General features: G+C 29.4%; 2 protein-coding genes across 3 annotated transcripts; one reads left to right on the forward strand and one right to left on the reverse strand.

Annotated features, from left to right (window-relative positions):
* The first annotated feature begins 11,147 nt into the window (after positions 1–11,147).
* On the forward strand, positions 11,148–18,206 carry LOC130809637 (uncharacterized protein At4g00950). Of its 2 annotated transcripts, none has more exons than XM_057675374.1 (2): positions 11,148–11,995; positions 17,781–18,206. In XM_057675374.1, the coding sequence occupies exons 1-2, from the start codon at positions 11,306–11,308 to the stop codon at positions 17,856–17,858; spliced, it is 768 nt and encodes a 255-aa protein (XP_057531357.1). In that variant the 5' UTR covers positions 11,148–11,305; the 3' UTR covers positions 17,859–18,206. The 2 variants fall into 2 exon arrangements, with proteins under 2 accessions (XP_057531357.1, XP_057531358.1); XM_057675375.1 differs by having other exon boundaries at positions 11,151–11,995; positions 17,785–18,206.
* A 2,197-nt stretch (positions 18,207–20,403) lies between these two features.
* LOC130809639 (uncharacterized) lies at positions 20,404–23,180 on the reverse strand. Its single transcript, XM_057675376.1, has 3 exons — positions 22,966–23,180; positions 21,370–21,452; positions 20,404–20,656 (listed from the first exon to the last, which is right to left on the reverse strand). Exons 1-3 carry the CDS (start codon positions 23,042–23,044, stop codon positions 20,624–20,626), a joined length of 195 nt encoding a protein of 64 aa, XP_057531359.1. The 5' UTR covers positions 23,045–23,180; the 3' UTR covers positions 20,404–20,623.
* Between the last annotated feature and the right edge of the window lie 1,001 nt (positions 23,181–24,181).

The raw sequence follows: 24,181 nt of genomic DNA on the forward strand, positions 1-24,181 counted from the left end.
TAGTAATATATTGGGAGTTGGGATAAACAATATATTTGTGATAAATGATTGTCATAAATATTAAATGGTCCAACCTTTTGGAGTTTGGTGTATGGGCTAAATAGTTTAATTAATAATAATTTATTATAAATATTAAATGGCCCAACCTTTTGATTCAAGTATAAGATAGCTCTTATTCATTCTACGAGGCCACTTTCCCAAGTATAAATTTCTTATTTTGAGATCGTCTTACAAAAAAATACTCAAAATAATATCTTACAGAATTAACAAAATGATTATATATCTCTGCCTAATTGAATTTTGCAATAATTTTTGAAGTTGGTTCTTTTGATATGTTTGCTATGTTTTTATTATGAAATATGAATTCTTATTATCCATCTTTATTTCATCTAAAACCTTTATCTCTCTTTTCATCTCAACTATTTATTTCATCAATTGATAACTTATGAATTGAAAAACAAAAACAAATACAAAGAAAACAATGAAAACTAATAATCTCTCTTATTCTAGTGAAATATGTCTTTTTATTTGGCATACTTCTCTATACAATATTTCGGAGTTGGTGAGAGATTATCTCTCAATGAGAAGATCTCAAACTAGAATATATGTATTACGTGGGCTAAAACCCAAATATAATGTGTGTCTCTAGATGAGACCGTATTATACAACCATTTGTGAACCTAAATATCACTAATGGTGCTTTGGTAAAAATTATCAAAGTTGATATTAATAAAAATAACATTGAGACAAATCAAACAAGATTTTATTTGAAGATGTTTTAACTAATTATAAATTAAAAAAAAATAAACAGCAAATCTCGTATGAGACGGCTGCATACGTGAGACCACTCACAGATCCAACCCATAATTTTGAAGTTGCCATTTTAAAGCTTGAATTTGACATTTTGGACCTTGAAATAGTCACTTTTGGACCTTGAAATAGTCACTTTAAGTCTTGACAAACTTTAGACCATTGAAATATACATTCTAAGTCTTAAAATGAATATTTTACAGTTAGAGTAAGTAAGTAAAATATAAAATTAAGGGTTAGAGTAGGGGCTTTAACAGTTAGAATTGACATTTTAAGCGGTGGAATGGGTGTTTTAAGGTTTAAATTTAATAGCAAAAAAATTAAATTAAGCCTCTGAAGAAAGATTGAGGCTTGAAGTAGGAGTTTTAAGTGTTAGATTTAACTTTTAAAGTCTTGAAATAGGTGTTTTAAAGCTTAAATTCGACAACTATAAAATTTTATTGATCGCACGCGTGCATACAAGTTTTTATGAAAAATAAAAACTAAAAATAATTGAAATGACAAAAAATAAATGAGACCCATGAGAATCAAAGACAAGTACACAACAATATAATTTACTAGTAGTAGACGAGACAATGCAATCAGTGAATCATCTAATCAAATAAATAGACAAAATGAAATGAATTGGAACAATCAGGAACCGACCTACCGAAATCAGTAAGGCCAGGGTGATGCGTTACTCTGTGGATGGACTTCAAGCATACGTAAATCATACTATAAATATACTTCATGTTATCTAAACTTTTATCATCAATCATTTACAACATGCTATTAAAATTTTCAGCTTGTACTTATGACTTACATATATATTTTTCATAGTGGACCCCAAAAATTATAAATTTTTATTAGTGTATTGACAAACGTACAAAAAACATTGAAATATTTAAAATTAAAAAGAGAAAGTAGTTCGCTAAAAATAATTTTGAAAGTTGGTTGTGTTGCCTGGACCCGGTCAATCCCCCATGTGGCCTCACCACCGAATTCGATCCTAATGATAGCTAGCATGAACGACGTGCCAACATGCGTAATGCCATTAAAAATTTTTGTTGATTTATTTTGATTCATGCCAAACTATATATCTCCAGAATCAAAAATTTTGATATTTTAATGATAGTTTTAATTGAGGTTAGAGTTGTTTGAATGTAGTGTTTTAGAAACTCAATATTCGATCGTGACTTGAAATAAGTTATCGATGAAAGGAGAGTGTTGAGTAAGTGAACGCAGCAACATGCACGCCATGCCTACATTTCCATGACTTGATCTTCTTTTGTACATTTCTTGTTTTTATTATGCTTACAATTCACTGTTGTCCTTTAGAGCGTATAATGGTCATCGAAAATTATAATTAATTAAAATAAATAATTAATTTGAATAATTAATTTGAGAATATCCCAAGGTTGTAAAGTTTATGTTTTGAGCAAAAGTAGTTTCACGAATCGTGAAACAACTCGCGGCTCGCGAGAAAGGAAGGAAAAACTACTGTTTTGTGGAAACAGCAGGTCGCGGCCCGCGAGTTTCGCACCGTTTTGCGGATTCTTCTTTGCAAAGTTAGTTTATCCGTTTCTTAGTTATAACGTAACTACCAACGGTTAAATATGGTTATATTAACCAGATATATTGGGATGGTTTGGTTCAAAGACGACATTAGTTCGTGAGTCAATCTTGTGTTTCATAGAGTAACATGTTGCTTCGTGAAAAGGTGTAAGTTATTCTATAAATATAGAAGGCTTGTGTGATTATATTGGAGATGCAATTTCTGATTTCTTTTCTTCTCGAGCACTTTACATAGAGAACTTGCAATCCTCGATTGTAATTTTTCGTATCATCTTCCATTTAACTTACAAAGGTTTAATTCAAGATGCTCTACTATGCAAGTCGAGCAATGCTGTCAGAAGCTCTCTGAAGTGCCGCTCGACTAGCTCGCTCGACCGAGCGAGCTTCAGGGTGGGTCGAACGAGCAGACAGAATGCAATCAGAAACTTCCTGTAGCCCGCTCGACCAAGCGAGCCCCTATTTTGGTTGAGCGATGTCTCTGATACTCCTAGAATGTTGTTTTTGACTTTTCAAGTACTTGGGGATGTTTCATTATCATTTATTCATAGCTTTAATGTACTTAATGTTACTTAGTGTGATCTCTCCTATAAATAGAGAGCTCTCATACTCACATAAAACATAAAAAAAAAACACAACCCCTAAGCCAAACACATAGCCTTTTGATTTTATCTTTTACTCAACTGTAATACTTCATTTGTAAGAGTGTTTTATACTCTTTTGATATAATATAAACAAAAACTACACACGACGGAGGACGTAGCCATCATTGGGTGAACCTCCTTAAATCTTTGTGTCTCTTTGCAAGTCTTACGTTATCAAACATTGTTTAGTTCATTGTTATTAGTATCGTTCATCAAAGTTCTTAGCGTCAATCGATCTTGGCAAATTATTTCAGATATCTATATATTCTTACATAAACATATATAACTTTTCATTCTAGATCTTAAAGAAAATCAATGTTTGTTTCATCAAACTATTATTAAAACTGAAGTGACTCAACCAAAAAAGACAAAAATTAAACACTTAAAAAGTGGTAATATAGAACTTTTTGTATTGAATTATTTCGGAAGGCATCAAACCGTAAAAGCTCACTTAATTTCTTAATTTATAAAATACTATTTTTTTCACTTTGATAATTATATTATTATAACAAATAAAAAGATTTACTAATTAAGTTTATGTTATAAATGAATTAATTTTGTAAAATCATATCATCATTCATATCAGTAAATACTTATAGCATCCATATTTTACACGAAAACATATTTTTATAAATGAAATAACAAAATAATAATTTGTTCCTATTACCCACGTTTGTCTATTTAGTATGACATCGTAAGAGTAATGCTTGTTAAATAACACCAACTCACTTGCTTATGACCAAAAATTTCAGTAAAAATAAATTTAATTTTAGTGGGAATATGTTTAGTTCACTTCAACTTAGCTAAGTACTTTTGGCTGATTATTTTGATACAAAGTTCCATTCAAAGATTTCACTCCTATCAAGAGCTTGATTTTAATTTCCCGATCCAATCGTCTAAGCCTCTAAGCTGATTCTAAATGATATTAAATAGTCGCTACCTTTTTATTTTTTACGCTATTCAATACACTTTTTTAATTTTTAATTTCATATGATAAAAAATTCTAAAAAGTTAATATTATAAAAATATATGCATTAAGATGAATCAAACAAGATCCCACTTGATTATGTTTTACATTATACATACAAAAATATATACCAAATAAATCGATTGATGAACAGTAATTATTACAGAAACTGTAACAACTATAAAATCATGAAAAAGTATAATACAGTGGCCTTCGAATCAAGAATTGAAACTTAATCAACTATATATTCTACTTCTATGTGATTGTGAAACCTTCTTTATACTTAATTTTACCCTTACATTTACATACAACCTAAGATTTGCCATTGACGAGAGTGTAGATAATGTATAATACAATCAAAATAAAAACACTTAAATTAAAGTCTACTTTGTAAAAAGCTCAAATTGTAATTATTATCGTGACAAACTTAATTAAACAGAAGAATACTAATTTATAGAAAAATAGAAATAAGAATTAATTAACATGCTAATTTCCTCTTCACTAGAAAAAAAAAAAAGTTTGGAAAAAGAATAAAATTGCATGAAATTGCAAAAAAATGCACCAAAATTCCGTCAGATCTCATTTTCACTTTTGAACTACGCGTCGACAACATTTCTCCATCCCAATTTTGTTAAAGTTAGCTTTCATGTTGACCATTACAAATACTCCATGACTTTACCGACAAAAAAGTTCAATGACAATTGAACACGTTATAGCATAATCCCTCCGATTTGTCCATTTATTTTATGTACTCTATCTAATGCACTTATTCAATCTTTAAAATCTTTAATTATACATTATTAAAAATTATGAAAAGTTGATATGAATAATCCTTGCATTGAGACGAATCAAACAAGATCCCACATGACTATATTTTAACTTATAGATTAATAATAAAATACAAATTAAGAGTAAGAGATGAATAGTATCCAAAAAGCAAATAGAACGTTAGTGCTGAATTGGAGGAAGTATATACTATCTACATCTTTTTCAAACCGAGTGACTATATGGCCGCATTCTCTTTATGGACATGGATTGTCACCTTTTTTTCATCTCTAGACTTTAATCATAATTTTTATGAGCGAGATACACATGGTAAAATATATCACTTTTAATAACAAATTTAAAAACACAGAGTGAATATTTGGCTACATGTCTATATAAATAATAATAATAGAAGTGCATAGTATTTTTTTAATGTACTTTCAATTTAAAATACGGAGATGAATAAATGCGAGTGATATTTTACTTTTTTCAATGCGAACTTAAAAGTCAAATAATTTAATAATTGTGAGTTTTAAAAATTCAAAAATGTTGATATTGAGAAAGTATATATCGAGACGAAGCTATCAAGACCCTTCATGAGTATGTTTTTTTATATATATAGATCGATGAGAAATCAAAATCAAATAATTTATAAATTCTAATTGAGAAATTAATAAGGGATAAAATTTCATTAAAAGTAATCATTGATTGATATAAATATGTTAATATTGTTGTTTGAAATTGTAGAATTGAGTGAATGAGTTATAATGAAGAATCAAGTAATATGTGATACCTTTTAATTAGTAAATGTGTTTGGAAAATAATCGTTTATTATGTCAAATTAAAAAGATGTCCCAAAATGAAATTTATAATTCATAATGAGAATAACTTTAACATTTTATATTATATTTTTAAAGTTTTTTTATGCCAACAATTAATATATTGTATTATCTATTAATACATTGATCTAATCCATGTATGTCCATGTATTATAAGTACATTAACATATATTGTGGATGACTCAAATAGAGAGCTACAACTAAAATATTATACCACAAAGTTTGTTACTAAGATTGATAAAGATATTCTACTGGATTGTGATCATAACATATTGCTATATGTGTCACAACACTGAACTTATATAGGATATCTTGATCTTTGTAGATAGTTAATTTAGGTCACATTATATGGGCTGATGGGCATATTGATATAGGTCGGCTTTGTATTCAACAAGAACCAAATTATAAACACACGTTTGTATTTTAAAGTTTCGAATTCAATAAATAAGGCTGATTAGTTTCTATTGTAATGAAATTGTTTTGCGATTTTTGTGGTTTGAAACAAGGAAAATTAAGAAAGATATGTTGATTGAACAACTTTATCCACTTTATGTGCAATGTTAATTAAATCATCAAGACAAGCATAAGGTTGTAATTCAACAATGTTTCTAATTTTTTAATCTAAACCATTTAAAAATCTTACCAAGATTTGGTGATCATCCTCCTTAAGGTCGCATCTCAAGATCATGGTTTCAAATTCTCGACCATATTCTTCTACACTCCTGCCATCTTGTTGTAGATGTTGAAGTTTGGTGAAATTCTCTTGCATGTAGTATGAAGGCAGAAACTTTTCCTTCATTTGCTTCTTCATCTTTTCCCATGATCTAATCTTGTCTTTCCCTTCTCTTTCTCATTTTGCACATTTGCTAGCCCATTGAGTTGAAGCATATTTGCGCAATTTTAATGCTACTATCTTTACCTTCTTTTCTTCATCCGTAATCTTGTAATCAAATACTCTTTCAACGGTTCTTACCCATTCAAGGAACTCATCTCCATCTAATCTTCCTTCAAATTCTGGAATGTCGACTTTAAGATCATCTCCACGGCTTGTTTGCCTATTAACTTTAGGACTTTCAGACTCATAATCCCCACCTTCCCTTAGGGTGCGTTTTAGGTCTAGAAACTCTTTAAGTTGGGCTTGTAGATATTTAATGGTGGCATTTTGCTCTTCAACAATTCTGCTCAAATCACTTGTTTCTCCTTCACCACTTTAAGACATGGTGTTTTGCTTTGTGAATGAACGAAATTAAGGCTAGGAGCGTAGCCTTGGCTCTGATACCAAGATGATATAGATTGGCTTTGTATTAAACAAGAATCAAACTATAAACACACATTTGTATTTTGAAGTTTCGAATTCAATAAATAAGGCTGATTAGTTTCTATTTTATATGGAATTGTTTTGTGATTTTTGTGGTTTGAAACAAGGAAAAATTAAGAAAGATAAGTTGATTGAACAACTTAAAAATGGATGAACCAAAGGTTTAATTTCGATACAGAATTCACCACGAAATTAAAGCTATGGGCTCCTAAGAACACATTCAATCTTTAACCAAAAGAATGAAAAGCAAAGAACTTCAACTTACTTTCAACTATTCCAAGTTAAAATTAAATTGCAAAGAAAGAACAAGAAATGCTCAAAGGTTGTTTGTATTAAAGATGTAATGGAAGTGAATGAATTACAAGAGAGCAAGTAGCCTATTTATACTAAAGAATTCAGCTACCAAAGATTACAACTTGCAAGAAAAATCTAAATATTACACAAAAGCAAGCTCCCAACAGCTATATTTTTAAATCTAGTGGATAAAAGCAAGTCTCCAACAGCTATATTTTGAAATCTAGAGGATATTTGGAAATAAAGTTGTTGGCTTGATTTGACTTGATTCGCAAATGTCCTTCAATAATCTTCATATATCCTTGATGATTTTCAACCATTTTTTTAATTTTATGGTTGAATGTTTTGCTTCGATTCTTGCTTCGCACGCTTTGTCAATTTTGAACCCATTGAGCCAAAAATAAATACTAGACTTAAAAGAAAATTACAATTCAACTAACTAAACATGAGACATGATTAAGCTTGATCCTAAACCTGGCTTAATCATTTCTAAAGGACTAAAATATTTGAAATGAAATAAAAGACTCAAATTATTGAAGACTTAGTTCATGACTACGAAATTAAAGGGCTTGACATTTGGACTTTGAATTTGAGTGTCTTCTGTTTGATGTATCATTGTATTGAACTTAGCTAGCTCATAAGAATTAGATGTAGGTGATCCTACATCACATATGAAGGTAAATGAGTGGACATATAAATCAAAATAAATGTAGATACAAGAAAGAGTTTTGATGTCATAAATATCGACACAAAATGAAAGAAAATTATTAATTTATTTTTGTGTAAAAAAGATCGAAAAATATACCAATTTGAAATATAAAAGGTTAGAACCTTTAAAACTCAGGATAGAAATAGATCAGCTGATGATGAACTAGATAATGAGCAAAGAAGACATAATGAATTGAAATTCAAATAAGCACATGACAATATAGACATGTATCATGTATGGTCAAAGAACGAGGCATTGAATAAAGTATAATCTTTGTTGATTATATAAAACACATCTCTCACACTTTTTTTGATTCACATAGATCTCATTTTATATATTGAAATTAAGCATTTGACGTCATTTAAAGAGTTATATTTTAGCCTATTTCATATTAAAGGTATTTTTTTTAATAGATTAATGTTTTTCTTATATTATGATGTGTGTGATTATTATCATGTAGTTTCGAAAATTAATAAGCTATAGGTAACTCATATTTATGCACAATAGATTTTTATATAAAAATTTATAATTTTAGTTAGATAAATTCGTACGTCATCTTTAATTTTCAATCTTACATGAAAAGGTTGCTATATTTGATCATATTCTTTGTAGTTTATTCTCACCCAACCTGAATGATTTGACTTTTACTAAGTACTAAAGTGTAAAAACAGTAAAAGTTTTAGTTGATTGAATAAAAATTTGTTACACCTATATTAGTTTACAAACTTTACTCAAATATATTAAATAATTGCAATGTACGAACTCTATTAATTGTTTGGACATACTTCGTTTTGCATCATTTGACTTTTTATGCAGTTTAATGAACTAATTTAACTTTTGATATTATTAATCATGTATAATAAAAAAATTATAAAAAATTGATATTATTAATCTTTGCATTGATACGAATTAAATAAGATCCTATTTGACTATGTTTTAACTTATAGATTAAAAACTAATCACAATTTAAAAGTGATGAATAAATAATGCATTATGTTGAAATATTACAAGTAATATGAAATAAAGGAAATATTTATTAACATTATGAAAATATAATTTTACGAATTAAATTTGTTAGTCGTAATTTTAAATATGAATTGCCGCTAGTTCAAACTTCAAAGTAACATACTTTTTAAATACGTTGACGTTACAAAATCGTAATTTTTATCATTCCCTCTTATTTAAGCTTAGATGTTCTTTTTTACTCTATTTAGATATTATTCTTTATTTATATGTTATTCTTGATTAATATGTAAGTTAAAATATAAATATTGTTTAATTCATCTCAATATAAATTTGATTATTTAAATTTTTATAATTTTCAATAAGTATGCAAAAATATACATATTAACTATTAAAGATCGAATAAATTAAACACATAAATTGAATATTCTATCTTCTCATATAAAAATTATTACATTTAACCATAAAAACTCACATTGGGTGGTGTGTTTGGCATAGCGTTTCAAGTAACATATAATAAGTCAATAGATAATAAAACACTACTTTATAAAAAAAAAATTAGTTTTTGGCAAAAAGTAGTGATTTGGTTAATGTTTGAGTACTGGTTTTCAGAATATGAAATGTTTGAACGTTAGCATTCTAAATATTCCTCCTGTTTCTTTCTTAAATAAAATAAGAAAGTTTTTTTTTCACTTGTCAAACTTCGGATAATATATATATATATATATATATATATATATATATATATATATATATATATATATATATATATATATATATATATATATATATATATATATATATATATATATGGAAGTGAGTGATATAAACATGTTTTGTTTTAGTATCATTTATACTTTATGGACAATATTTTTTCTGGATTTTAATAGTTGTTACAGTTTATATAACAATTATTATTCATTAATTGATTTTATTTAGTATATATTTTTCTATATATAATATAAAACGTAGTTAATTGCTATCTTATTTGATTCGTCTTAATGCATATTTTCATAGTATTAATTTTATAAAAATTTTTTTCATATAAAATTAAAAATTAAAATTATACATTAAGTAATGTGAAAAACAGAAATATACTAACCATCGAAATGACAGAAAGCATTATTTTATGCTGATTGATTGTTTTGATTACTATGCAGGATTAGCAAACGTGCCTTCTGGAGGACACCTTGACAAAAGCTTCATGCTTTTGTCATCAAGAACAATATAATTGACTTTCTACACTACTAGAAACTCAATTGAGTCAGCTACAATTTTTTATTTTTTTTGCAATAATGCATTTATGTAATATATACTTCTATTTATCATGTACCACTATAATAAACAATTAAAATATGCACATTCTCAAAAAAATATTTATTAAATATCACTTAAAATTGAATTAAATTAACCAATTTCACGTAAAGGTCAAAACTCTACTCAAGATCTCTTTAGTTTTCTTTTTACCCTATATTTCAATAGTAAAAATATTTATAAAAAAATAATTAAATCTTATCTCATGTAAAATTTTAAGTCCGGTTCTAATTTAATTTTTTGTCAAACCAATCTTATAGGGTGGCATACAAACTTTTTGTTCAGTTTTTTTGAGTGTAAGCTTGAATTGCTTGAACTTAATTTTAGGTTGGATTTGAATTTACATGACAAGTTTTTCCATTAGTTTAAACTAGGATTGTTCAAGATAGATAATTGTCGACAATTCTTAATTAAGAGGTGTTTAATAAATAGTTTTTTGATTGGCGTTTGGACTTTTGTTGATTAGTCATATAATAAACAAAAAAGTGTCATTTAAAGTGATTTTAGCCAACTGAAAAGCTAAAACTCAAAATTACAATGGGTATTTATTATACTTTTCTCTAATAAATATCCAATAATCATCAATTAATTATTTTTATCAACATCTCAATAACAGTTGATATAACTGTTGTTTTAACATCTAACAAAAAAAAACCAATGTTATCAATTAGGTAAACCAACCAACACTCAACAATCAAAAATGCATATTCTTGACAAATTTTTTTAAGATTAAACTTTCATTATCTCAAAAATAACATGATACATATTATAAAAATTTACAATATAAATAATTTTTATTCCCATCATTTGACTTTGATTACCAGAGTCAGTAAAAGTTACAAAGAAGTAATGAGAAAAACGCATGTTAGTTTTGATAAGGAGAAAAAAAACTTAAATTTTGACTTGTATGAAAAAACAATAAAATAAAGATGGGCCCACTAGAAGGACAAAACACACAAAAGGACTTGTATTTTCTTGTACTCAAAAACACAAAAACCCCATCCTCATATCTCACACACAACTCACAAGTTCATCCTACTAACTTTCCTCTCCATTTCTTCCTTACTCTGCCCCTTTTCACCAGCCAAATTCCTACACTCTCAAGTCTCACCACACACAAAAAAAACACAGATGGGATCTGAACCAGAATCTGATGAAAAAAACTCCATAATCCCATCAACAATCCCAAAACTCCCATTATTTTCTCTTCAATCTTCAAAATCCCCACAACATTCAGGAAACCTTACTTCCCCTCTTCACACTTCAGCTTCAGTGCCCTTCAAATGGGAGGAACACCCAGGAAAGCCCTTACCTTGTCTTACACTTGCCCTTCCTTCTGAAAATACCCCTATCAAAACCCTAGAACTTCCTCCTAGACTCCTTAATGAGACTAAATTTACCAAAACACCCTCCCCTACAACTGTTCTTGAAGGTCCTTATAATATAGGGAAGTCATCTTCTTTTAGATTCCTTAGGAGAAGACAAGGGTCATTTGATGGTAGTGGTGCCCTTAGTTTTGGGGGTAGTGGTGGAAGTAGTCCTGATAAAGGTTTGCTTGGAACTATTGTTCTTAGTAGAAGTAGTAGTAGTAGAAGAGATCATAAAGGGTTGTTTGGTTCTTGGAGGAAAAAAAGTGGGTGTAATTTTAAGACTAATAATAATAAGCATAATGATACTCATGGGGGTAATTTTGTCTTTCCAAGCTTCTTATCTGATGATGGTAATAATACTAATGCTACCTGCTGTGATGGTGGTGCTGCTACTGTCAAGGTTAAGAAGCCCAATTTATTGGGATTGTCACCAGTCAAATCTCACTTCTGGGTAAGTTTATCATCATTTATTTAGTACTAGTTCATCATTTTAGTAGTAGTAGTCACTTTTGTTTTCAAAGTTCTTACATAAGAGTTCAAAAGTTTGAAGCCATTTGAAACAAATCATTCAAAATTAACTCGATAATTCAAATAAATATATTTTTATTATAATAGCGTGTTTTGAATTAAGAGATTTATTATAAGTTCAAGATTAAATAAATACCTATTTATTATAATAGCGTGTTTTGAATTAAGAGATTTACCATAAGTTCAAGATCAAATCTATCTTTATTAAGAACAAAAAAATCATTCCTAAAAAAGTGAATTAAGACGACAAAATCTTAATCGTAAAAGATTGATTCCTCGAAATGAATCCATAGCTCACTTCAATGTTCTATTTCTCGAGTATTTTGATTTACTACCATTTTAATGTATGTGATCTTAAAAACAATAAATTACATTGATATAGTAATACTCCAAATATAATACTTTATTATAGTAATGCTCCTCAAAATTTGTCATGTTTTCTTGGGAGTGTGAAAGCTGTCAGAAGTGTGTCTGTCCTGCACTCCTGCTAGTCAGCTGGTCTAAAGCATAAGAAGAGTGTATTACTTTGAGGAGAAACAGTTGTATCAGTACAGGATCTTAGGAAACTCTGTCTAAGAATTAAATTGGTGGGAAAATATCTGACCTTAAAAACAGGAACCAATTTGATTGATTGTTCAAGCATCCCAAGTTTACTAACCACCTCACTCTCTGAAACTTTCCTAACGTACTCGGTGTATCTCTTTTATACATTAAAAAAAATTGAGAAGGAAGAAATACGGAAACTCATTACCATAAATAAGGATGCGGCGAAAGAGTTCTCCAGCTCGAGATTGATTCTCCAGCTCGAGATTGATTCTCAAACTCTGCAACTATTTGCCCGTTTAAATTTGCTACACTACACTCGAAAACTCTCACATTAATTAGCGTTTGTTTCTTTATATGTTCCTCAAACTCAAAAAGTTTGTGGGGGTGATTTAAAGGAGTTAAGCGAGTAATATCTTTTTGGTAAATAATTTTGGACCAGATAATTGATTAGTAATTTTGTACAAGGATGGAACTTCGTGTGAGAAGGCATCACTTTTAGAGGTTGGGCCATTAAAAGGAAGTACATGACAAATGTGTATAATTGTTTTTGGGACCAATTTTTTTGAATTGGAAAACAGTTTTGGATATTTTTAACTTAGTATTACCTTTTAGGGGTGCTTGATTTTGCACTTCAGCTACCTTTTTTCTAATAAAATTTGCAAAATAATGGTTTTTAATTTCACACACAAGCATACCAATAACAAAACAAGTTAAAAAGAGAGAAAATGAATATAGCTCAACTGCCTTTTTAAAGGTAGGGCAGAGTAGAGAAGGGATGTGAATTGTGATATCTGCTTCCTTTGTGTTTCAATATCAAGACTGAAAGTACATCAATTGTTTCCAACTTTCCTATACTATTTTTAGTATTTAACATATTTTAGATTCACGATACTTTTTAAAGTAATCTCTTCTTTTCACTGAATTTGCTTTATAGGCATTTGGTAAATAAACTTAGAAACGCAAGTAAGAGAAATATGAGGATAAGACGAGAATGAAAGAAATATTGTGAATTATGGCTAAAAATAAAAATTGAATAAATATGATAGAAGAAACTAAAAAGAAAATACGACAAATTTTATGGTATACCTATTTTATACTTCTACTTAGCACCATCACACCATAAGATAAATCTACTTCCATACAAGAATTTCTCATTACACCATTACAAGCATAAGATAAGGGTATTTAAAATTTAAAAATAAGGGGGAAAACAAACAAAAACCATAAATTGATGAGTAAATTATTTCCAACTGCAGAGATTGATAGAGACTTACACTGCCACATTAAAATAGAAAAATAAAACATAATATTTATCAAAATGTTTTCATAATTTCTTTTCCTTTGTTTGACATTCCAATTAATTTTCCACCATTCCTTTTATTGAAATAAAAATAAATGTTCTCTAAATTGGCCACTACTAATAAAACTAGGCACTTTTCTTTTTTTTTTTAGCACTCTTACTTTCTCTTCTTTCATTACCACTTTTAGTTTTCTACTCTGAATTGAAGAAGCTTTCTCCACTCTTTTACAGTAAATACTCATCATAGCCTAAAACCTAACAAATAACCTATCCTTAATAATGGTGTTCAACCTTATTATTGATCCCCTGACCTCCTCAACTTCACTTAAGTTTGGCCTTATAAACTATCTTTTGTTTTGTCTATCATTCTTATTCTTACAATTTCATCCTCAATAAGTTTATTATTGGAGGAAAAAAAATGAAAGAAAATTGTTTTAGATGATTTAGATATGTGCAACGACAAAATACTAGTGACTCGAAAGGAAAAAATAAAATTAGAATTAATGGGTTTTAATAGAAGGTAAGAGAAGACAGACGATGACCTGAAGGTATAAGTATAACTATCTCAAAACGCTTTATTGGTCAAATATCAGGTCAGATTATTTTTTATCAGGGCAACTTCAGGTCTGATCTTTTCGAGGTTGGGTTATTTTTGGATTACGGATCAAGATTTCCGAGTTATAATCCACCTGTTTCGATCGGATTTCAGGTTAATTTTAAATCGGATTAAAAATTAACAAGTGTACCTAAAGTATATCGGTGAAAAGATATAAATAGTATAGATTTAGTGGTAAAAAATCAAAACAAATGAATGTCAATTTATGTGAACAACCACTAAATTACTGTAGTGAAAGGGAGTACATGTATTGGACTTTTTCTATTTAGTGGAGCCTAGGAACTAGAACAGGTTCTGCTCAAACATCGAGTTCCTTAATGGAAAGTCGGTAATTGATTACTCTTATTCCCCTCTTGTTGAGTGGGTGGGTGATGAGGTTAAATTTCCACAACAATGAAGGAAAATGAGCACTTAAATTCAACTAAAAGGACCCCATGATACTCTGAAAATGACATACAACAATGCTTCATTTAGAGGTCATTAGCTAACCACCTTTCTTTTGCTTACCTTTCCTATTGGAAATCTAAACTACCATCTAAATTATCTTCTACTAACCTCCCATTGCAAACAGTACACACTATTTAGTTACTATAATCAAGTTTTTTTGTTTGAGTTCAATCATTATTAGGTGGGTTATGTTCTTAAGGATTAAGGACATCATACCTTAATTGTACTTATGTGTGATTAAGCAATATCGTTTTTTCATTTTAGTAAGTAATTTGGAATTTGATTAAGGATTACTCTTGTTATTCTAAGCAAGACCTTTTAGCATAATTCCGCACATGACAATAATAATGTCAAATCCGTAATCTCAAAAGATTAGATTTGACTATAAGAACGTAATTAATTTGATTTTTAGTTCATAATCATGAGATGTGATTGTATTTTACTAAGCTGGTTGTTACAAGCTTACCGCTCACCTTTCTCTTTTCTCCGGGCTAAACACCTAAAAATCACCTTCGATACTCACAAGTAAAAAGTTTAAAAGTTCAGCACACCATTTTATTCTTACAATTTTACATTTTTTTCATTTCAATTCAATTCAATTAAATTTTCACTAGATTTGATTTTATAACTGTTTTGGTTTCGACTTATAATATATTATAGTAAAATGACTCAATAAATTATGTGATTATTTATGTGAAATTATACATGACTTTTGCTACAAAAAATCAATCTGAAAATATCTTTTTATTAGAGATCACTTAAATAAGATTGCATACATCCGACACCTAATTCAAAGTCTCTTTGAGGGATTATGAAAAAGTGTTAATTATGCAATTTTTCACCTGCTCTTAATCATATTCCTGTTTTTGGGGTCTAATTTTAACTAAAAATTGCTCGCAATAGTGTAAAAATAGAATAAAAAAGTGCAAAATAGATTTCTCTACGCCACCTACTAAAATCATGTAGGGTCATAAGTTTTGTCCTAGCTTAATTATCATGTGCAAGCATTGATTTTATTATTTATCCTACTCTAATTATGGGCGGAAATTTAAGACATTGGTGAATGCCTTTCTCTAGGGGGGCAATAAAGAAACTTAAATATGTCCTACAATGCCATCAGCATGATGTCAGACTCTTAAAGTATTTTAATATGCTAAATCTACAATTTCTGTCCATGACATTAAATCAAAGAGAAATAAATTGTTTTTCTTTAAAGAAAAGTTCAATCATATAATGAGACAATTGGATCTCAAATCTAACAAACTTGAATGAATCTAACTTGACTCAATTTAACTAGATCTTAATTAATCTTTATTTAGATTAATTAGTTTTTCTTAGACAACTGTAAAATATTAAAAAGGTAAAGAATAGAAATAACAATAGATTTAATTTGAACTAAATTATATATAGTCTGACTTTGCACCAAATTAAAGTCGGACTTTTTTCACCTGCACTTCAACTTTTATTTAGAGCATAATTCTAAAAAGCTTAGGAATAAGAAGAAATTCAAAAACGTGTTTGTTGTTCCCTCCTTTTCATAACCAGTAAGCTGTTAAAGTTCTTTATCCTTCTTTGTAGCTTTAACACAGAAAAGCAAAAGAGAGAATAACGACTCATCATTCAAGACTTTTGAAATGGCCGGCAACTCCATTTAAGCCTTAGCATTGTACTATATAGTATAACTAGTAACCTCGTCTGTCCCACAAAATTTGCCGCATTTTTCTATTTAGTCTGTTTTGTCAAATTTACCTATTTTTTTGCTATGATTTACATTTTTTTAAATTCTCATCCTTACATTTACTTATATTTTCATTTTATCCTCACATTTTTTCACTATCACACAATATTTACTTTTGTCTTCATTTCCTTAATTTCTCACCAAATTTTTATAGGTTAAATTTGGTAGCATACACTAATATAGAAATTGTAATTACAAATCTCATAATAATAGTACCACTACAAAAATACTTTCTTGGGTATCAAACCCATGTCACACTCACATTGAAGTAGATGAATAATATAGCTTCAACTAGGCATTTAATTATTTAACAACTAAAGTTGGAAAATATGATTAAATTGTATTCTATTTAAAGTGTTGCATTTCTATTATCATGTCCTTAGGTAGGGTCTTTTAAGTATTAATAGCATGAAATACATAGGGTTTGTTTTGATACAATTTAATTCTAGCCATCACTTTTCCTTGCATATAATTGTTTGTAGCTCTATATTATAAAAATAGGTAAATAAGCCAAAGTCTAATTAATAAAGTCAACAGAAGTTGTGAAATGGGTGAAGTCTAGTAGCAATGGAAATTGAGTTGGAAAATGAAACAAAAAAATAAGTGAATGATAGAAATAAGTGATTAAGATAGAGAGAGTATAAGTTTATAGAAAAAAAATTAAAAGGAGAGTAGGACCATTGCCAAAAAGAAAAGAAAGCAAAAACAGTGGGACAAACTTATATGAAAAGTAATGCAAATTGACTAACCAACAAGTCAAAAGCAAATAGTCAATCAAAAAAGAGTCATTTGTCAAATATCCTCTATCCAGTATCCACACCACTTCCTATTTTTATTCAATTCCAAGATAAGAAACCATAGTTTATTTCCAAACATTCAAAATAGAAAATATATATATTTCGAAAAAGTCCTAATACTCTAATACGACTTCTAATAATCCATGCAAAATTTTAGCATTCTAATACCCTAATGTCGTAAAGTTCTAACCTTAAAAGAGTTTGACGAGTCGAAAGTACGCTGGCATATCTTTGTTGGTTAATAAAAAATTGTTTGTGGTACAGGCAGCCATATATGGAGCATTCAAGCAAGTAGTACCCAGTCCTAGGAGAAGTACAAAGTGGAAGAAAGATGCCTGGTAAAAGCCATCATTTTTCCTTGTGCAGTAACAAGTCTCAATCAGATCTGCCCCATCTTACCTTCTCTAATTAAAGCTCTCCTTTTCCTTTTTCTGATGAAGCCGACATGAATACTCAAAGCTATAAACATGAAAATTAAAAAAAAAAAAAAAAAAAAAAAACTGTATGTTTATGATAGTAGTAGTTCTGTAAGACTACTAAATTGCTGTGAATTTGGGGATGTTCGTTCTTGTTCAGCTTATTTGACTGTTTCACCATGTATAAAGTTCCACGAGTTATTGTAAGTTTGTAGGAGTATTATTTTCATTGGAACATTTTGATTAAGAGATAACAAGCTGAAATTTCTCTGAACCGGTGTGTGTGATACTGTTTTTGTGACAAATATCGACTATTTCGTTAAGCTAATCGACAATAAACTCGCTTACGAGCTCACCAAAAGTCGAAAACCGACTACAAATCGTATCAGCTAAACTGATCACTTGAATATATAGTACTAAACACTAATAGAGCTAAACAGATCATGAACTTGTTCAATTCAATTAAGAATCATGAGTTAGTCTAGCGGTTGATGACTTTCTCTTTTACTATCATGATAGGGGATCAATTCTCAAGCTTTCGAAATCAAAAAAAAAAAAATAAATAAATAAATAAAATAAAATAAAATAAAAGGTTCGGTTTATTTTAGCTGAATCTCATTTTAAGTTTCATTGGTTTAGGGTAAATGGGTCATACTCAACTTAAGGGAAAGATGAGCAAGTTATTAAGTGTGAAGCATCCTTTTGACTCTATGACCCCATTAATAAGTCAATTAGTGAAGCAATAAGCATGATTATAAATTGCTACAAGACCCTCTCCTCTCGTCTGTCTCACACCCTCCTATCACTATCTCTCTTAAATTTGATGAACTGTTGAGACTCTAAATAGACAGCAATTGGAATGAACATATAATCTAATCCAACTACTCCGTGTGAGTGCTACAAAATTTGGCATACTTTTCTTTTTAATATGTGCTATTAAATTTACCTAATTTTCATCCAGACTTTTCACTTGCATTTTCATCTCAACCAAACATTCTCTCACTTTCACATAAAACACTACAAATTGTAGTTAGGACAAAATTAGTAAAACAGAGAGTACAACTCAACCAGATAAGATTTTAACCAAATCAATATGACTATTGACCATTTCTAATGACTACTTTAGTCATTGATGGTGATTGGTGGTTCAGGTGAATGTGACACGGTGTAAGTAATCTCAAAACACATTTGTCCTCGTAAATAGCCAATATAGAAAATCCTAACCAATAACGGTTATTTACAAATAACCACAACAAAACAGAATAAATAATATTTAAATAAATAAAATAGGAAAAAGATAAATAAAAATCCCAAAAGCCCTCATGTAAAATAAAGACATATAAGTGTGATTTACTGCTTTCTTAAATAACTGTTATTTACCTATACCATGTCGTTATAGGCGTGCTTTATATATGTTACTTGGACTCATTTTAACCTAATGACACATTTGTTAGTAGCTACTAAATGGTGGAAATATTAATGAAAAATTAGTGTAATTTAATATAAATATTTCTTGACAAATTAATGATCATGCTTATTCTCCTTCACAATCTCATTTTATTCATAAAATTCATTCCAATACATATCTATTTGAATATATGGTATTGTGTAGTAATAAAAACTTATAAACAATTTTTTTTTTATAACTAAACCTTCATTAACATAGGAATGATATAATACATATTATGAAAAATTACACTACAAATCATTCTCATTTTCATCGTTTAATACCGATGGGTTGAATCTTCAATATTTTTCGACTACATTATGTAAACACACAAATTTGGGTCATAAGTTGTGGAAATTTTTTTGACAAACTAGTCTAGCAAAAGCATCTCTTTCTATCCTCTGAGAAGTATGTTTGGTAGTTTGTACAAAATATTGGTAACGCAAAGGATTTACAGTGTAAATTCCATGGGATATACCATGTTATTCTTATGATGATGAAACTCTGATTACAAAAAACTTTTCTGGTTAAAATTTTTTACTACCACAAAATACCATATCTTTAAATAATAATGCATTAAAATAAATTGTGCAAAGAAAATGAAATGATTGAAATTAGACAAACATGACCATTTACATAAGCACGTGTTATGCATCAATGTGCGGAAACCACCACCAATAACACCTCAAATTTATCAAATATCTCCTATAATAGCTGACTTATTCAGTTTGCTTAAAAGTCCACAAAAACAGCCAACACTTTAGGTTGGTCAAACAAACCAACTAAAAAATCAACTGTCATTTGCCAAACAATCCGCTAATCAGCTGAGAACACAAGTCATCCATGCTAAAACTTTATCACAGATTTAAGATGGATATGGATATCATAGCAAAAAAAACTATATATCATTGGAAAAGCGACTCTACTTCCAAAAAGAGTTGCAACTCGTTTGAATTTACACGAAGGTACTCCCACAAAGAAAACGGTCAGAAACCGATATAGATCATAGACACCAACTAATAGGTTTTAAACATGTTGGAAATGGTGCATGAAGCAGATTTTATAATTAAGAAATTGTTACATAATGTTCTAAGCATATTTGGTTACAATTGAAAAGGAAAAACATCAATAATGGTAATTCTACCTCATACAAAAAAGGCTTATTTTCCAAGAGCATGTCTCACAATAAAGAACAAAAGTGAGTATAGATGGAAAATCAGGACTCACATCAAAGCTGCAGCAATTCATTCCTTTTTACCAGTAACACCAGAAACAACCTGGAAAACAGATGAGCAATGTTTGCTTAATATAAGAGTGAAATACAAGAGTGAGACACATGAGGTGCATAGAAAATTTGTGCATTCAATCACACAGAGATTTAACAGTAATTAGTATAACGCACAAACAAACTTCTTGAAAGAAGATAACCCTCTAATGCAACCAAATAAAGTATTCTGCCATCTGCTAGAATTCGAAGATAAGTGAGAAAGAATACTCGGCACCAAAAAGTATATTTCATCATCAGCTTGAATTCAAAAGGCACCAAGATGCACAAGTCACTATAGACTACTCAATCATCCAATTTTTCTACAACCAAAACTTTAATGCAGTCACAAATTAATTTAATTCCATGGACCAAACATACCTATTATGGTCAGAATAACTACCTAGTATTTCAGTTGCATCAAAAAATATTGCGCAAAGCAACATTAGACCACGAGGAAGTGGGCTCCACAAAGGACACAGCAGATAAACATATTAAATTTCTAGAGCACCGGCATGCCATCACCCCAATAACAAAAAGGTTATTGACACTCGATTGCAAACTTGAACTTCACACAAACAAAAAGCACAAATAATTAACATTGTACAGCAGATTACTAAACACTGATCTGCACTCTGAAGAGATAATTGAGATGGTAATTTGCAACAGAAAGTAAGTTTTTTGGCATTAGCATAAAATGCGCAACTCAACAGAAGTGACACTTACATCACTCAAAGGAGGAGGAGGCAACTGCTTTGCTGATTGCATAGAGTCCAACATAGGCCTCACCACTGCTGGGAGAAATAGCCCTAAAGCATCAAATGAAAAGCCAACAATGATTTTACAGTAATGCAAAAGTTTAAAAAATAGAAGAGTGCACCTTGGATTTTGAATTTATGATTATTTAAAGACGTGGAACAACAATCAAACAATTCTGCTTTTTTGTGTATCACTTACGATGTATGGAGGATGGAGCGCGTAAATCTTTTAGTGATCTGAATAAATGTATGTCTCCCCACAAACCATTACTATCTCTAACTCCCTAAAACATGTATGACACTGTCAGATTTTACCATTTTCACTTTCATGACATGTATTTTCTCTCAGATCTCTCCATTTGATTGCAATTAATATTCTTTGACATCACCCAATTGTAATCATGATTGTGTTTGTACAACCCTAAACCTCATAAATATAGCTCAATGGGTGTTCTCGAGTTTTTAAACAGCTCAATAAAACCTCTAAGCTCCAAAAGAAGTAAGACCATCTCTATAAAAACACCATCTGCTTCAAATTAATTTCCAATATGTGCAATTCACTAGTTGTAAACTTGTAACCTCAAAACCCCAATTCAACCAAATGCCAACATCCTAAGGTGATTTGAATTGTTTTTCAAACAAATCATCCAATACTCCAACTACAGATATGCACAATAATTCCTTTAAAAATTACCGCTAAAAGGAAAAGGATAATATATGAAAGTAACAAACAGCTAAAGTGCACACAGGTCTCTTACTCCCTTACTCTCTTTCACCGAATCCTAAATTTTCAACAGAATCAACCTCTTCTCCGTTGCATCATCAACTATGCGTTAGTCAATATTCATTTCAAATCACCTAAAAGTCTTTGCACAATTTTAAGCTGTCAAACAAGCCCATATAACCTCAGAAGAAGTAAGAACATCCTCACGAAACTATTAATGTATAACACTAGTTCAAATTCATTTCCAATATGTACAATTCAGTCCATCTTTTGGAGTTTGAAAAATGGCTTTCAAAACCTACACCGCAATCACCTACCCTAGAACCCCAATTTGATCAAATGCAAACATCCTAATATGTCCTAGTGCCAGCATGGTAAGCACGACCTTTTCTTTCTGCGGTGATGTAATGGGTAAAAACAATTCAATTTCATCCACATTCTAAAAGCCTAAATAGAAAATCAGCACCTCGGTGTGCTGTAAGTTAAATAAATCGCATGCGGTGAAAACCGATGAAACATTAGCCTAACATCATATAACTGTGATCTAGAACTGTGATATAATAACTTTAAGATGCATTAAGACGATCAAAGATTTCAAATTCACGCCAATTACAGCAATTGATCCAATCAGAGATCACTATGATTGTAAGTCAATCAACGAGCACAAAATCGTCAAGATAGCAGTGTGTTAAACATATTCGAGTGAAAAAGCAGATAATAGTAAGAGTAAACATATATATAAGATTATAAATTGGAAATCGAGAGAGAAATCATGAAATTATTCTAAATCGTCGAAAATTAGGGTTTTGAAAGAAGTGAAGAATAGGGAAGAACACATACCGATTCCACCGATGATGCAAGAAGCGGCAACAACTGGTTCTTCGGCGACGAACATCCTAAGCCTTTGCATCACACCCATTTTTGTGTCTTCGTTTTTCCTCTCTCTCTGTCTCTCTCTCTCTCTCTGACTTGCAGTGTGTTTTTGAGAGTTCTACTTTTGGGTGCGTTAATGGTGGGAGAGTTCTACATCACACCTATTTGCTATTTGGGCTTTGGTCATTTTAATGGATTTCTTTTTAAGGGTCAAAATAAATAAATAAATAAACACAGATTTTGACGAGAAGCGGTATATTTGAAAGACCATTTTTAATTGGACTGGTTCAATATATATTTTTTGAAATATTGTAAATAGACATTAAAAATGATATAAGTGGGCATTTAAGAAATTATAAGTATGTATTAAGGATACGGTAGGTAGACATTAAAAATAATATAAGTAGACATTAAGTTTTAATGGGTTGGGCTTGAAAGACAGTCTCTTAAGAGACTAGCTGATAAATAAATAAATAAAATTGACATTAATAATCTAATTCGCTGTGAATAAATTAACATTTCTTATTAGTCTGTTGTCAAGGTGTATCAAATTAAGGGTAAAGGTTGAATTATTATATAATAAAAGGGTATACTAATAACAAACTGAGAGCAAAAATTATATATTTAAAAAATAATTCAACAGTGGAATTATTCATAACAGATAAGAGAAAAATTAGATGATTGATATCAATTTTTATAATAATAATAATGAAAACAATAATATTGTAATAATAATAATAATAATAATAATAATAATAATAATAATAATAATAATAATATCATTAATAATTATTTTCGAATAATATTGAATTAATGTAGTTAATAATAAATTGAAAAAATAACTAAAGAATTACCAAATAAATAAATAAAGTAAATCCTAAAATCATTAACAATAGTATAATTTTTATGTTTGGAGGGTGTTAAGGTATAGATGTTGAATTGCTTTCAATCAATGAAATTTATTTCTTTAAAAAATCAACAAAAAATAAATAAAGATTAAAAAATATCTTTAAATTATTAACAATAGTATAATTAAAGATAATAGTTAATTTTTTTATGTATGGATGTAAGGAGAAATTTAGTTGTCCAAATTACTCTAACAACCATATAATCTATTTCTATGAAATATGTTTAATTATATAAACAAACAGTCTTGTAAAAATATAAACTCTTAGAATAAAAT

Source organism: Amaranthus tricolor, chromosome 4 (assembly GCF_026212465.1).
Source record: "Amaranthus tricolor cultivar Red isolate AtriRed21 chromosome 4, ASM2621246v1, whole genome shotgun sequence".
Classification (NCBI taxonomy): Eukaryota; Viridiplantae; Streptophyta; class Magnoliopsida; order Caryophyllales; family Amaranthaceae; genus Amaranthus; species Amaranthus tricolor.

Coding starts and splice junctions, on each gene's coding strand:
- LOC130809637 (XM_057675374.1), top strand. CDS start 11,306: ATGGGATCTGAACCAGAATCTGATGAAAAAAACTCCATAATCCCATCA. Junction 11,996..17,780: donor CAGTCAAATCTCACTTCTGG/GTAAGTTTATCA, acceptor TTTGTGGTACAG/GCAGCCATATATGGAGCATT.
- LOC130809639 (XM_057675376.1), bottom strand. CDS start 23,044: ATGGGTGTGATGCAAAGGCTTAGGATGTTCGTCGCCGAAGAACCAGTT. Junction 21,453..22,965: donor TTGCATCATCGGTGGAATCG/GTATGTGTTCTT, acceptor TTGATGCTTTAG/GGCTATTTCTCCCAGCAGTG. Junction 20,657..21,369: donor CTCCTCCTCCTTTGAGTGAT/GTAAGTGTCACT, acceptor TCTGTTTTCCAG/GTTGTTTCTGGTGTTACTGG.